The sequence below is a fragment of the Chanodichthys erythropterus genome, chromosome 16 (genome assembly GCF_024489055.1).
Source record: "Chanodichthys erythropterus isolate Z2021 chromosome 16, ASM2448905v1, whole genome shotgun sequence".
Classification (NCBI taxonomy): domain Eukaryota; kingdom Metazoa; phylum Chordata; class Actinopteri; order Cypriniformes; family Xenocyprididae; genus Chanodichthys; species Chanodichthys erythropterus.
This window is the reverse complement of record NC_090236.1, coordinates 5688508-5705472: the sequence shown is the minus strand read 5'-3', so window position 1 is coordinate 5705472 and position 16965 is coordinate 5688508. Positions and strand designations below refer to the sequence as shown.

Sequence of the window (16965 nt, the reverse complement as noted above, 5' to 3'; positions counted from 1 at the left end):
AAATTTTACGCTTGATTCTTAATACTGTGTCATTACCTGGATGATCAACGCCTGTTTTAATTTTTCGTGATAGCTGTTCGTGAGTCCCTTGTTTGTCCTAAACTGTTCGTCGTCATATCTGAAGTGCATCCACAACAGATGTTTATTTTATTAAAATAATACAATTTGAATTTATTTGCATGATATTGCTGAAGCATTAAGCATTGTAATAGTAATTCCCCTTTAACTGTTTTTAATCTAATTATTCCTTCTCTGAACTCACACGGCAAAATGGAGCACAAAAGTGATAGAGCTGTCCATGGTGCTGAATGGACGAGCTAACGCTAAGTCATTTTAAATTATTAATATAATATCTGTTTTTGGATGCCTCGTGCCTGGTCTTGCATAGGGTATCGTGTGAGTCAGCACCAGCCATTCTGATTGCAATATTTTAACATGAATATTAACAGATTTGAGTTTTTCTTTTTCCTTTTTACGAGTTGTCTCCCTCTGGTGGGCCTTTTAAATTCAAACCAAATTAGCAAAGCATTTTAATTTTATAGAGCCTGTCCAATAAAATGTGTCAAATCAAATTTATTAATCAAATGCACAACAATGCAGCATGCAGCAGTAATTGTTGATGGAACGAATAGGCTTATTCACGCTGCAGAAAAAGAAGAAACAAAGTATACAAACAATAAATAAATATAACTTTTTAGAATTAAAAGCAAATTAAGCTAAACGTTTATTTAACCATTAAACAATGACTGAGATCATAGGCTATTTAGTACATAGTTTCTCATTTTATGTTGACGTGCAAGCTATTTGGACTTTTGGCTGAAACCTCAGTTTATTGTGACATTGCCCGTGTGAAAATTTACATTAGCTTATATGAAATTAGTTGTGATTTCATTTTTCAGCTGATACACTAATAAGATAAAAAGTTTAGAGTGTCACCCTGAACAGAGGCCCATAATGTAGAACTGTTCATTTCACACGACGCAGAATCTCGGTATAAAATGACAGATGTAAATCACAGAGACGCAGAGACTCCTGTAAGATGCATTAGTCCCTGTTTCCCTGCGCGTGCGTGAACGCGCGCTGTAGTGAAGTGTGTCTCGCGCTCGAGTCCCTCCGCCCAGAGCGTGATGGAGAGAGACCTGTAACACGTCACCGTCCGAATCACAGCAAACCGGCCAAAAATCTGGAAGCAGCTCTTCAAGTAAGTGAAAACCCGACGTGTACGTAAAGTGCATAATTTTATCATTTTTCAAACACAACAGAACAGTTCAGTCGTTGTATTTTGTATTATTTGTTATAATCATACGGACTCAAATGATAAGTGCATGTCTATAAACAGGATAATAGTTGATACATTTATATAAACTATACTTTTCTCGTCAAAATTAGAAATTAATTGAAATTATGTTTATTCCACGGCTTCATTTTCTGTTACCGATATGATTCTCAATCTCACCTATTTGATATAGGCTAAACATTTTCTGAATGATTCAGTGATCGAACCCCTCAAATGATACAAAGACTTGGAAAGTAATTTTAGCAACTTCCTCTAATCTTTTTTTTTATATATATATAATTTAGTTCATGTCCTTTTATTTATTTATGTAAAGACAAAGCTCTAACGCTTGAAATCACTATTTTTTCTCTGTACAAATTTCATTATATTTCATTTAAAAAGTGTGCAACAATGTTTTCCAAAATGAATTTAGTAGCAAGATATGTTTAGCTACAACTCAAAGTTAGCAAGTCAAAAGAGTATCTTGAATCCTAATAAGAGCACTTTACACACAAGCATAGTGATTGCTTATTTATTCTATTTAAAAAAAAAAAAAAAATTTGATAATAGTTACTATTGTCCAAGTTTACTTCTGTTTATGTATGTAAAACCAAACAGTGAGTTTGTTTCATTCAAATAATAATGAAAGTTCAACAGAAAAAAAGTTGTGTGAACTCAAAATTCGTTTATAGTAAGCTGAACTTAATTTGAGTTGCAGCAGATTTCTAATTCCCAGCATGCTTTGTGTCAGACTGTTTAAGGAAAATAAAAGTGTTATTTTGTGTGTTTTTGCACATGATTAAAATAGGGAGACATATGTTAGTTTTGTAAACAGACATCAATAAGTTCAGAATACTCAAAACATTTGAGGAAACTTATTACCTCAAAACATTTAAGTAAACTAACTCATTTTTTACTAAGTTAGTAGAACTTAAATTTTTTTGTGACAAGTGGGGTGGGGCCGAGAGCCATGGAAGCGGAGCAATGCCAGTGTGTCTCTCAATAACAATCACGTCACCGGAATCCCTTCGCTCCCACAGTTCTCAGTCTGGCCCTCTCATCATAATGTTAACTAGTACATACAGTTCTTTTACATAAACATCACATTCAGATCTTGGTTAAATGATCGATAGCAAATAACACATGCTATTATCAAAGAAACTGTCATTATATACTTTTATGTATAAAATCAAACAACACACAGTATATGTGGTCTAAAAAGTTTTGCAGCCCATCCTCAAACTAACCACAGGCTCTACTCATAACCCTACAAAACTAACACTAACTTAAGTCTCCCTATGTTAATCTTGTGCAAAAACACACAAAATAACACTTAATGTCAACATTTATTTATACAGTCTGAATCAAAGTATGCTGGGAATTAGAAATCTGCTTCAACTCAACAATGAAATTTTGAGTTCATGCAACTTTTTGCTGAAACAAACTCATTTAATTAATTTCTTGACATTTCTTACCAGTTTTCTTACCATTGTGGTGTAGAGAAGAGCTTATGGTTAGGCTGCAGATGGGCTGCAAAACCTTTTAGACCACATATACTGTATGTTGTTTGATTATATACATGCAAGTATATAATGACACATGACAGTCTCTTTGACATTTATAATGCCGTGCGTTATTTGCTATCTAACCAAGGTCTGAATGTGATGTTTATGTAAATGAACTGAATGTAATTAACATTATGATGAGTGGGGCCAAGCTGAGAATGATGCCGGTGACGTGATTATTAATGAGAGACAACTGTTCCGCTTCCATGGCTCTTGGCCCCACATCACAAAAATTTTAAGTTCTACTAACTTTTAAAAAATTAGTTTACTTAAATGTTTTGAGTATTCTAAACTTATTGAGTTGTATGTTCTGTCACCATGATTTTGGCAAATCAGACATGTTCCTGGATGAACATATTTTGTTGGTCCTAAAACAACATTCCTGTCCGAAAATTTGAAGAGTTTGGTTCCAAAACGCGATAAACGCCATTTAAAAAAAAACTGATTTCCCGCCAAAATCAGTATTGTATCTGGTTGGTATTGAAAAGTCATTTATTTATTTTGCACAAAATGCGATGTCCGTCGTGTTATTCTGTCATGTTTTCTCCCTTTCTTTCCAAAATGCGACAAACGCAAGTCTCCCTTTTCTGCAGAATGCGATATATCTGCTCAACCAATCACAGCGCACCATTCCACCCACTGTAAACATTGAAGGCTTTTTAAAAAGCCGTTTTAAATACCAATAATACCAAATGTGTTTATTTAACCGTGCGGTGGCGTTAGATACTCTTTAATTGGTAATGACAAATAATTTATAACATTAACAAGATGACCCGTTGAATTCATTTTGGGAGCGACGGCTGAATGTATTTTTAGTCAAATGCCTGTATAAGATAAATATTGTTTATTATTAAACTTTATTTTATTAAGTTTAGACTATGTGAATCATCTTACTTTGTTGTGTATTTTCAATTTGAAAAATAACTTTTATATTGATGGATTAATTGTATTTTGAAAAAAAAAAATATTGCATTTTGGGAAAAAAATTATACGTTTTTATAATAAACTTTTTAAGATCAAAATGTAGATTTGAATTTTTAATGTTTTTATAACCAAAAGATGCTATGTGAAAGTTTGAAATAAAAAATAGTGGTTTTCATCTTGCCACTTTCTTGGTAAAGAAAACACCTTTTTTCTCAAATGAATCAAAATGGAGTTATTACGTTTTGGAACCAAACTCTTCATTTAGTCTTAACCTTATCCCTACCCCTAAACCTAACCCTACCCATAACTTATCCCTAAAATCAGAGGGAAATGATAGGTGAATAACACTGATGTAGAAGCACCTAACCCTGGTTGTAAACTTGACGTAAACTGTAAACCTATCACTCAAATCTGATTCGTTATTTGGAATGTTGTTCCAGGATCAACAAAGATGTTGTAAAATCACGTTCACCACATATATGTTCAGTGTGCTTCACATATTAAAATGTGTGAACCACATCTGTTTACCTCTTCATTCAGTTTTCTGGTGATATTTTCTCTATCATCTTATAAATGTAATCGCTTTTTACAGAGTTGCACTTTTGCCTTTGACTTCTGCATCTACCTGTGATTTACTCAGCAATGCGTCTTGCATATTAAGTGGTTTTTTTTTATGTTGTAGCATTGTTCCATGTGCTTGATACCTAAAGTCATTGTAAATCACCATTTTTAAAAAAAAAACTACACAATTTTTGTCTAAATGCATTTAGAAATATTGTTGTGTGCAATAATGTTGGCCAAAATACAAAATATTTAGTTGCAAGACATTACTACAACTCAAAGTCAGCAAGTCAAAAGTGAATCTTTAATCTCAATAAGAGCAATTTACTCGCGAACACTCACTAGTGTGATGATTGTATTTGTGTGCGCTTGACATTTAATCACGGCACAGTAAATCTCAGTAAGTGGACCAGTGTCCAGGTGACAGGTGTTAGTGCACCTTTTTCAAGGAACACCATGTGAGACCTTGTGCACAGAACAAACACCACTGCATCCTCATTTACTAGTGTTTCATATGGATTCTACATGCTCAATATTTATTTCCCCCTTTAGATTGATCATTGGGCAGAAAATGATAATAGTAATTAGACCGTGGATTAGACATCTGTCAGGGTTTAGGTGTCATCAGGGGAATGATTTTGAAAGATTTCAAATTTCCTAATTCATGAAACTCCATCCAAATATTAGCATCTGTACCTCTACCGAGACAGCAGGCTGTTGACTCGAGCATTACGCTTGCTGCTGGAGTTTGTATGCATGTGCTGAAGCGCTATTGACCAATCTGTTAATGTTTGACACGTACATTCCCACTGTGACAGGATGAGTGTGGTCCGGTTGCCAGGCAGCATGTGGGGTGGACACATCTAATAGTGTGAAGGAGAGGTTGTGTCTGCTCTTAAAATGTTTCATGGTTGCTGAAGCAAATAATCCAATGGAAATTTGCTGCTACTGCCTCTAATATGTTGTCTAATATCTGGTTTAGAAAGTCTCTTTTGTACCGGCCCATATTTGAAAACACTGATGTTTTATTTATTTTATTTTGGTTAATATTTATTGTATTTCAATTAATGGAAAAAAGTAAAAGGTATTGGTAATTTTCTTCCAGGACCAAATCTGTTTAAAACTCAAAGAAATAGGGGTAAACACCAGTGGAAAAATCAATACTGAAAATTCCTTCATAAGTAGATTGGGCCCTGTTTTTATGGACTTTTCTTAGGGAGTAGTTAGTAAGTGGCATGATAAAGTCAACATGTTAATTAAATGAAGTGTATTAATGATCATGTTTAATATTCTTAAGGGATCTTGTTGCTGACATCCTCTTAACAAGCATAATTAACTTATACTGATGATGTTCTCTTGAGGAAAATGCCAGGATTGAAAAACCGTACCACATGGGCACCACTTTTGCTGAAGACATCCCACATCACTTCCTGTGCCAACGGCTGCTCTCTGGGCATCACAGCTCATCTGACATATGTGAATACTGATCCTGAACCGGTGGAGGGTAAGAGATTCCGCACACATACACTCTCAGAAAAATTTGCAGAACTTGTACATTTGGGGTACAACTATTTTTCACTGAGGCAGTACATTTAAAAGGACAACGTTGTACTTTATTTATCCATACAAGTTCATAGCAGTACCTTAAAGGAATAGTTGACCCCAAAAATGAAAAATGACCCCATCATTTACTCACCCTCAAGCCATGTGTATAGGACTTTCTACTTTCAGCCGAACAAAGTCTGAGTTATGTAAAATAATATCCTGGCTCTTCCAAAGTCCCTTTAAAGGTGCCTTAGAATCAGAATTTGAATTTTCCTCGGCATAGTTGAATAACAAGAGTTCAGTACATGGAAAAGACATACATTGAGTTTCAAACTCCATTGTTTCCTCCTTCTTATGTAAATCTCATTTGTTTAAAAGACTTCCGGAAAACACTTGTTACATAACAGTCGGGATCATTAATATGTATGATCCCAATATTTGCATAATGCCAGCCCATTCGACGCATTAGACAAGGAAAGGCAGTATTAACGTCTGGATCTGTGCACAGACTAGGTAAGCAAGCAAGAACAACAGCGAAAAATGGCAGATGGAGCAATAATAACTGACATGATCCATGATATCATGATATTTTTAGTGATATTTGTAAATTGTCTTTCTAAATGTTTCATTAGCATGTTGCTAATACTGTTAAATGTGGTTAAAGTTACCATCGTTTCTTACTGTATTCACGGAGACAAGAATCGTCGCTATTTTCATTATAAAAAACACTTGCAGTCTGTTTAATTCATAAACACAACTTCTTTCTTTATAAATCTCTCCAACAGTGTGTAATGTTAGCTTTAGCCACAGAGCATAGCCTCAAACTAACACAGAATCAAACGTAACCATCTAAATAAATACTTTACTCACATAATTCGAAGCATGCATGCAGCATGCATGACGAACATCTTGTAAAGATCCATTAGAGGGTTATATTAGCTGTGTGAACTGTGTTTATGCGATGTATATATAGTCGAGAGCTCGTGTGGCAGAGGAAAGCGCATCTCTTAAAGGGGCCGTGCTGAAAAAATCAGTGCATAGTTAATGATGCCCCAAAATAGGCAGTTAAAAAAATGAATTAAAAAAAATCTATGTGGTATTTTGAGCTGAAACTTCACAGACACATTCAGGGGACACCTTATACTTATATTACATCTTGTAAAAAAACAATCTAGGGCACCTTTAAGACAAGTAATTTCACTCTGCATCCATCATTGAAATGACTCGCAGGCATCCAAGTGCAGCTCCTATCTCTTTGAATGTGCAAACATCAAATTCTCCAAAACTGTTTGCCAAGCTTTTGATTAAATTTCATTTTTGAAATAGTCAATGAAATCTGACAACAACTGTCTCATAAATTGTGTTTCTAAACGCTTAAATCATGACAAAAAAATGTATTTTTCCAGGCTGGATCAAGCTAATGCACATGCACAGTCCTAAATGCGCGTCTCTTGTGCCTCATTTCTGAGGCGTGCGCCTGACTGTTTCTATAGGAACCGGAGCTTCTAACAGCCGATGCAGTGACACGATGACTTTACCAATCAGCAATTGGCTCTTATTTAGAAGGCAGGACTTATTCCACCATATTGCGCGTTGCACTTTCTCCCATTCAAAACAATACGAGTGATGCATCTTGTGTTATTCTATAGTCTTTGGCTCTTCCCAGCTTTGTAATGGCATTGAATCGAGTTTTTGAAGCTTCAAAAAGTGCATCCGTCCATCATAAAAGTAATCCATACAACTCCAGTGGGTTAATAAATGCCCTCTGAAACGAAACAATGGCTTTTTGCAAAAAAAAAAAAAAACAGAAGGGTGACCTCTGACCCAACGTATGACTATCTAGCCAACGTAAGACATCTAATTCATGACCACCTTTTTGTTTTGCATTATCCTCTGTGCTTCCGCTTTCATCAGTTCTCACCTAAACTTATGCTACGATTACGTCATACATCCTACATCATACTTCGGGTCAGAGGTCACCCTTCCGCCGGAACTCGACTCTCTTGTGAATGCATACACAGCCGTTGCTGGAAGCCAGCAATTATAGTTTATAAAGTTTTAAATCTGGATATTTTTCTTACAAAAAAAAAACAAAACATTGCATCGCTTTGCTTCAGAAGGCATTTATTAACCCTCTGGAGTCAAATGGATTACTTTTATGATGGATGGATGTGCTTTTGGAGCTTTAAAAACTCAGGAACAAGTCATATACACCTAGGATGGCTTGAGGGTAAATTATGGGATCATTTTCTTTTTTGGGTGCACTATCCCTTTAAGAGTTAGATTAAGCATACTTACTGCACCTTTTAATGGTTTATAATGTACAAAGTTGTCCTTTTAAGGTTACTACCTCAGTGAAAAGTTGATGTACCACTAAAGGTACAATTTTTGCACATTTTTTTTTTCTGACAGTGTATTCAAGAACATTTCAGACACATTGAATATATAAAAGGTAAGAAAACAAAGACTTGTCATCAATTAACTGCCCTAAAATAACAATGTCCCCGTCACCTTCACAGGTGTGTTTGTGTATCCTCTGGGGGAGAAGGAGGTCGTGGTGGGTTTTGAGGCAGTGGTGTCCGGCAGGCTGGTCAGTGTGGAACTCCAGAGCCGTGCGGACTGCTGTTTGGACTGCTGCCCAGGATCGGCGCTGCACACGCAGTGTGGTCACAGCAAGGAGTGGGGATGCTGTGGAGGAACAGGTCTGGAGATACAGTGCTCCAACGGTGAGCATTTTAATGCCAGTTCACACCAAGAATTATGGTTATAAATATTATAAACTATAACAATAACTATATCAGTGTAGACACAAACTGACAATAATATTTTGTTTATTATAAGCAATGTTTAGTATTATTTAAATGTCGTCTGCTGCTTTAAATGCTCAAGGTTTTTAATACCGGGTAGATTCTGATTGGTTGTCAATGATTTTGTCATTCTTCAACTGGAAAAAATCCTTCTGATTCTGAAACAGATTCCAACTATATTGTGTTGTCTGTGTCGACCTGTGGTGTGGAGTTTCCTAGAGTTATAACGATAATTCAATATTTACAATTACAGTTATCATTATAGTCAAGGTTTAAACAGGCCTTTATCCCACACAAGGATGCCGACGTCCTGAGATTGTTGTTTACTTTCACTGCAAGCTATTAATGTGACATTCTATTTAATCTTGACAAACTGTAGGTCATTAGGATTTCAATATTGGACCATTGTTTATGATAAAACTCGGTTACGATGACAGTAATTTCTTCATTAATGTCACGCACACACTTTGGGTTTCCATGTTTTATGGGGACTTTCTATAGACATAATGATTTTTATACTGTACAAACTGTATATTCTATCCCCTTAACCTAAACCTAGCCCTAAACACAACCCTCACATAAAACCTTCTGCATTTTTACATTATCAAAAACATAATTTTATATGATTTTGAAGCTGTTTTCCTGATGGGGACCAAAAAATGTCACCACAAGGTCAAAGATTTCTGGTTTTGACATCCTTATGAGGACATTTTGTCCCCATAATGTAGGGTTTACCACACTCACACACACACACAGGTTTGTTTTTGTGAATTGTGGGGACATTCTATAGGCGTAATGGTTTTTATTCTGTACAAACCGTATTTTCTATCACCCTACACCAACCCTACCCCTAAACCTACCCATCACAGAAAACTTTGAAGAATTTTTAAAAATGGGGACATGGTGTAATGTCCTCATAAGTCACCCTCTCCTTGTAATACCTATGTCATACCCATGTCATTATACAAATTTGTGTCCTGATATGTCACAAAAACGCACGCACGCACGCACACACACACACACACACACACACACACACACTTGCTTGATGTTCACATTAACATATTGGTCCATTTCATTATGACAAAGGTGGAGGAACTGCCTCATTATGGAAGTTATTGAAAGGTCATCTAAGCTAAGAAGCTAAGAGAAACGTGGCAAGACGTGTCATCTTCATTGCTGTTCTCTTGAAACACTGATCCCAGATTTAAAAAAAATGCAGTATTTTTTTTCTTTTGTCACAGTTCACAAGCACACACTACAGAAGTGTTTTTGGTGTTCTCATAAATCTTGTGTTCTCTCTTTATAGTGCTTTGTACTTGTACAGTCTGAAGTGTGCAGGCAGCATTCATTATTATAGAGAGCTGTGTTGGCTCTGTGCCTGCTTTTGGATGGGGTCCTTATATTAATACACAAATATTTCAATTTAGGTTTCTGTGTTTCAGAACAGGCTTTTTTGAGTCTGAATTCTGAATATACATTATTATTTTGTGTTTTGAAACGTATTAAATTACCTGATATCCCCCCCCCAAAAAATTTTTTTCAGATCTTTGTGAGATTGTTGCAAATTTTTCATTTCAGGTCATCTGTTGCTGGATGAGGACCTGGATAGGAGCACTTTTATTGTGAGCACAGGACAGATTGGACCGCTAGAAATTGTGTCAGTTGTCATCACTACCACCCTTGAACTTCCTACACTTGAAAATGGTGCAATCCGCCTGGTCTATCCCACAGTGCTCACACCTATAGTCAGAACACGGATTCAATCAGGAAAAAGTGAAAGTGGGGGGAAATCAGAGGAGAACAGGTAAAGTTAACCTCTTTAATTCATTTAATCCCTTTATTGTTACTACTATTAATAATTACAGTGGTCATAAAAAGTATAGAAAGACATAAAGGGTTAGTTCACCAAAAAATGAAAATTCTGTCATCATTTACTCACCCTCATGTCGTTCCAAATCTGTAACACAAATGAAGATAATTTAAACTAAACTGCTCAATTCATATGGATTAGTTTTACGATCTCTTTAGGATTTTTTGAAGCATCACAGTGGTAGTTCAACGGAGTCAACGGAGGGACAGAAATATCAGATTCATTCAAATATCTTCATTTGTGTTCCAAAGATGAATGAAAGTCTTACAGGTTTGGAACGACACAAGGGTGAGTAAATGATTAAAGATTTTTCATTTTCTGGTGAACTAGCCCTTTAAAAATGTATTCACATTACATAAAATATGAAACCAATTTTTAAATTCAAGCTAAACATTAAAAAATAAAAGAAATCTGTTATGTATATGTTTTAAGGCCACTGTATATTCAAATTCTTAAAACATATGTAAAAAAATAAATAAATAAATACCCTACCGTTCAAAAGTTTGGGGTCAGTACAAATATTTTTGAAAGAAGATGCATTTATTTGATTAAAATACAATAAAAAACAGCAATATTGTGAGATGTTATTACAATCTAAAATAACTGTTTTCTATTTTTATGTATTTTAAGTAAGCAATAAGGTACTTGAGGCTGTGCTGTATCATGAAGTCACGACTGAAGGGGTTGCAGGCACCTATTCAAGATACAGCACTAGCCTTGAGTACCTTATTGCTTTTATAAAACGGTTATCACACAATATAAATATTAAAGCCAAAAATATGTATCAATGCAACTTTCATGAAGTAAAAGCCTCCCTTCCACCGGAAAAATAGTCCCTGACCATGAACAGCAACAGAAGTTACATTATTACGCCATTAGATGGTCTTTATGAGTGTGTCAGTCAGTAGCAAAGACTTTTACATTGAAAAGACTGATTGCTGTGAACACGGAACAAGACGCAACTGACAAATACTTTGACTAGTGCTGTCAGTGATGGAAAAACCCCTTAACTGTTCAAAGGACAAGATATTGCAGCAGACATTTAAACAGATGTTTTATTATGAACGTAGGACTGACCTGAAGGAAAATGCTAAATCTAAATGCAGGTAATAAACTCACTCACTCTATACTCTTCTACATAATACAGTAAGGTTCAATGAACAATATCAATTGAGAGTTTATGTTGCTAAGAGTGGTTGCTAAGGGTGTTGTGTAGTGATACACAGAACAGCTGGGTGAAGCGATCATAGCCGTGTTTTATCGTGAATAAAACACAGCTATTGACCAATCAGAATCAAGGACATGAACTAACCGTTTTATGAAATGTTTTATTCCTGTGATGGCAAAGCTGAATTTTCGTCATCAATATACAGTGGGTACGGAAAGTATTCAGACCCCCTTAAATTTTTCACTCTTTGTTATATTGCAGCCATTTGCTAAAATCATTTAAGTTCATTTTTTTTTCTTTCCTCATTAATGTACACACAGCACCCCATATTGACAGAAAAACAAAGAATTGTTGACATTTTTGCAGATTTATTAAAAAAGAAAAACTGAAATATCACATGGTCCTATATTCAGACCCTTTGCTGTGACACTCATATATTTAACTCAGGTGCTGTCCATTTCTTCTGATCATCCTTGAGATGGTTCTACACCTTCATTTGAGTCCAGCTGTGTTTGATTATACTGATTGGACTTGATTAGGAAAGCCACACACCTGTCTATATAAGACCTTACAGCTCACAGTGCATGTCAGAGCAAATGAGAATCATGAGTTCAAAGGAACTGCCTGAAGAGCTCAGAGACAGAATTGTGGCAAGGCACAGATCTGGCCAAGGTTACAAAAAATTTCTGCTGCACTTAAGGTTCCTAAGAGCACAGTGGCCTCCATAATCCTTAAATGGAAGACATTTGGGACGACCAGAACCCTTCCTACAGCTGGCCGTCCGGCCAAACTGAGCTATTGGGGGAGAAGAGCCTTGGTGAGAGAGGTAAAGAAGAACCCAAAGATCACTGTGGCTGAGCTCCAGAGATGCAGTCGGGAGATGGGAGAAAGTTGTAGAAAGTCAACCATCACTGCAGCCCTCCACCAGTCGGGGCTTTATGGCAGAGTGGCCCGACGGAAGCCTCTCCTCAGTGCAAGACACATGAAAGCCCATGAAAGTTCTAAGCGGTATGTGTGGAGAAAACCAGGTACTGCTCATCACCTGTCCAATACAGTCCCAACAGTGAAGCATGGTGGTGGCAGCATCATGCTGTGGGGGTGTTTTTCAGCTGCAGGGACAGGACGACTGGTTGCAATGGAGGGAAAGATGAATGCGGCCAAGTACAGGGATATCCTGGACGAAAACCTTCTCCAGAGTGTTCAGGACCTCAGACTGGGCCGAAGGTTTACCTTCCAACAAGACAATGTCCCTAAGCACACAGCTAAAATAATGAAGGAGTGGCTTCACAACAACTCCGTGACTGTTCTTGAATGGCCCAGCCAGAGCCCTGACTTAAACCCAATTGAGCATCTCTGGAGAGACCTAAAAATGGCTGTCCACCAACGTTTACCATCCAACCTGACAGAACTGGAGAGGATCTGCAAGGAGGAATGGCAGAGGATCCCCAAATCCAGGTGAGAAAAACTTGTTGCATCTTTCCCCAAAAAGACTCATGGCTGTATTAGATCAAAAGGGTGCTTCTACTAAATACAGAGCAAAGAGTCTGAATACTTAGCACAATGTGATTTTTCAGGTTTTCTTTTTTAATAAATCTGCAAAAAAAAAATTCTGTTTTTCTGTCAATATGGGGTGCTGTGTGTACATTAATGAGGAAAAAAAGAACTTAAATGATTTTAGCAAATGGCTGCACTATAACAAAAAGTGAAAAATTTAAGGGGGTCTGAATACTTTCCGTACCCACTGTATATTATTCAAATATGCTGATGTGGTGCTCAAGAAACATTTATTTTTATTGTGTTATCTTCAATGCATTTTAAAGGTATATATTCAATAAAACGCCCCTACTTTTTGCTTGATAATCAGATTTACACCACCTGAATAACAAATGGTGAAAATTGTGGGTTTGACCTCCCAAGAATCCTATTTAACGTCTCTCCTTCAGCCCGACTACGTGCTTTGGCAGTGTGTCTGGGAAGCAGGAGAGGATGCTGGGAGTTGGGCAGCAGTGCACACATGCTCTGTTCACCAGCTCTGCCACAAACCTCTCGCCTTATCAGCTCAACTTCCAGCTGCTGGTTCGAGGAGCCTGTCTGCTGGCCGGTAACATTTATATCTTTCTGTCCAATCTATAAAACACAAGTCACAAGAGCAAGAGCTTAAATGTAAAAGCAGAAAAGTTCTAGAACGATGTTATCTGGAGGAGGAGACAAAAAGTGGCTTACCTTTTACCTGTTTCTGTCCCTCACAGAAGGACAAGAGCCCCCTTTTAAGAGCGATTGTACATTCATGCAGGTCCAGTTTGTGTTCTGAAATAATCCAGTTAGCGTAAAACTTGGCACGGACATCAGTGATTATGATAGACATCAGTGAGTCTGCCAGAAGGAGCCAAACATCTGTGAGGGTGTGTGCAGAGTGAGAGAGTGTTTGGCTCAGTCTCCAGGCCACTAGAACAGAGGAAAGAGATGGAGACAGGGTGATAGAGAGTCCTAAATCATAGTAGTGACACTGTTCTGCTCCAGAGGAAAGTGACCGCTCTGTTTTAGCTGTCTCGACTTTAATGGACACTGAGCAGGACACTACAAATAAATTACTTTTTGAAATCTGAACCATGGTAATGTAGTATTTATTTTACATTTACCTTGGTAATATCATGAAGTACTGTGTTTGGAAAACCATATATAATATACTGCAGTATATAAATATATTGTTCTCATTCATTACCATAGTACACTAATCTTCAAAATTTTGGGGTCGGTAAGAATTTGTAATGTTTCTAAAAAAAGTCTCTAATGCTCACCAAGTCTGCAAATATTTGATCATAAATATAGTAAAACAGTAATATTATGAAATATTATTACAATTTAAAATAACTGTTTTCTAATTAAATATATTTTGTAATGTAATTTATTCCTGTGATGGCAAAGCTAAATTTTCAGAATCATTCAGCGTCACATGATCCTTCAGAAATGATGATTTGGTGCTTAAGAAACATTTATTATTATCAATGTTGAAAACAGTTGTGCTGCTTAATATTTTAGTGGAAACCATGATTAATGTTTTTTGTCTTGTGAATTAGAAAGTCCAAAACTATTTATTTGAAATCTTTTGTAACATTATAAGTCATTACTGTCACTTCTGATCAATTTAAATTTTGGTTAACGTATTCTTTCTTTAAAAAATCTTACTGTCCCCAAACTTTTAATTGGCTATAGTATTTTTAAGTACAATAAAGAAACCAAAATAACATCAATTTTTAAAAGCATTTTTGTAAAGCCAACAACTTTGTTTTAATATTAAACTATAACCTTTTTTGTTAGTTTAATGGATATGTTTTGTATGCCTATCTATATTTATATCAAATGTAATTCCTTTAAATGTCATCTTCACTACACCCAGATAATCAGGATCAATCTTCACTTGTGAATCTGTTTTGTCATAGCTTTCGTTCCCTGAGGCTTAGATGTCAAAGATTCCCACAAATAACACTCTTTAATAGCAACTAATCAAATCAGTGCTGAAATGTCATGTGAACAGACTCTGTAACCTATTTTTATGCCATCTCTGCATTTCCAGGTCTAGAAAGCCCCACCCATGCCCTGCGTGCGGACGCTGACCCCAGTGCACAGTCTGCATCTGCAACCTACATCACCCTGGCCGAGGAGCATCCATGTGACCGACATCTGGAAATAATACTACACCTTAGCGGTGAGAGCCAGGCTTAACATGTTAAATCACTAACTCGTTGGCAATTCTGGGAACACTTCCGCAGCTTTTTTTTGGTAATGCATGTCATATAGACAATATCTGCTTGAATGCAGAAAGATCTCCAAAACTGTGTTCTGATTGCATTTCAGTAACATATTTTGATATTTCAAAAGCAGCAACAAACTCTGATGTCATCATAAATTTAGTTTATGCAGCTCAAATTGTCCTACAAAATGTATTTAGGGTTAGCTAATGCAAATGTACACTTTATACCAAAGAATACAGCTGATGCCTTTACCAGTAAGACAACAGAAAACAACTTACTTTTCTACAGTTGCCAAACTGAGCATTGCAATTTTCTCCCATCCATTTTTCTGTGATCAAAATGGTCAGCTAAATAAATCATAAACTTCAGTGTTGTGCCAAATCCTACCCTTCTTGGACACCAAAGCATTACAAACTTCTTCTGAGTAAACTATTCAGTGCCTGACTAGAAATCATACAGTATTGCTTTTTACACTATACCATTTAAAAGTTTGGGGTCAGTAAGATTTTTTTTTTTTTTTTTTTTTTTAGGTTTTTGAAAGAAGTTCACCAAGACTGCATTATTTGAATAATCAAAAATACAGTAAAAAAAAAAAGTAATATTGTAAAATATTATTACAATTTAAAATAACCTTTTCAACTTTATATATCTAAAAATGTCATTTATTCCTGTGTTGCAAACCTGTTTTTTCATCAGCCATTACTGCAGTCTTCAGTGTCACTCGATCTTTAGAAATCATTCTAATATGTTGATTTGGTGCTCAAGAAACATTAGGGCTTTTCACACTGCGCTTAATCCCCGGTTATCGTCATTCTAAACACTGCTTTTAACTCTAGGTAAAGGAATGTTTCACACTTGTAATTTAGAAGCAGGGTTAACACCACTTTTTACCCAGGGTTATGAAACCCTGTTCAGGAGCAGGGTTAGCACCTCTTTTGCAGTGTTAACCCCGTGTTGCGGTGCCAAACTTGTACAGTGTGAAACGATACGGTTTTACAAATGTTACAGCTAGACGCTTAGCAACAGACAACCAATCGCGTACTCATATTTGCCTGCTTTGGACAGTCATGGAAACTCTGCGCATTGCATATAAACAGTAAATTCAGCACTTGAGAGGAAACATGTCAAATACTGACAGAAAACGTGACAATTTGAGTGAGGAGGAGTGAGGTTTCATTCTTACCTTTATAGTCTGATATGTCCATTCAGTATAAACTTGATAGTGTGAAACGTGAACCAAGATAACCCACGAGTTTAGAATAACCCAGGGTTAACTACTTCCAGTGTGAAAAGCCCTATTTATTACTTGTTGCATCAGTTGTTCTGCTTGGTAATTTATTGTGGAAACGGTGACGTTTTTTTTTTTTTTTTTTTTCAGGAATCAAAAGAAGAGCACATATTTGAAATAAAAAAATCGTTCTTGTCTCTTTTGATCAATTTAATGCATCCCTGCAGAATAAAAGTATTAATTTTTTTGAAAAAAAAAAAAAATCT

General features: G+C 36.2%; 1 protein-coding gene across 3 annotated transcripts in view; it reads left to right on the top strand.

The window, feature by feature from the left end:
- The first annotated feature begins 1131 nt into the window (after window positions 1-1131).
- Window positions 1132-16965, top strand: part of vwa5b2 (von Willebrand factor A domain containing 5B2) — a 39097-nt gene continuing 23263 nt past the window's right edge. For all 3 annotated transcript variants that reach the window (XM_067362891.1, XM_067362892.1, XM_067362890.1), the window contains exons 1-6: window positions 1132-1201; window positions 5688-5830; window positions 8391-8597; window positions 10260-10485; window positions 13663-13820; window positions 15294-15425. In XM_067362891.1, coding sequence (XP_067218992.1) covers window positions 5692-5830; window positions 8391-8597; window positions 10260-10485; window positions 13663-13820; window positions 15294-15425 — 862 coding nt within the window. In that variant the 5' untranslated portion in view covers window positions 1132-1201; window positions 5688-5691. The remainder of the gene's footprint in view (window positions 1202-5687; window positions 5831-8390; window positions 8598-10259; window positions 10486-13662; window positions 13821-15293; window positions 15426-16965) is intronic.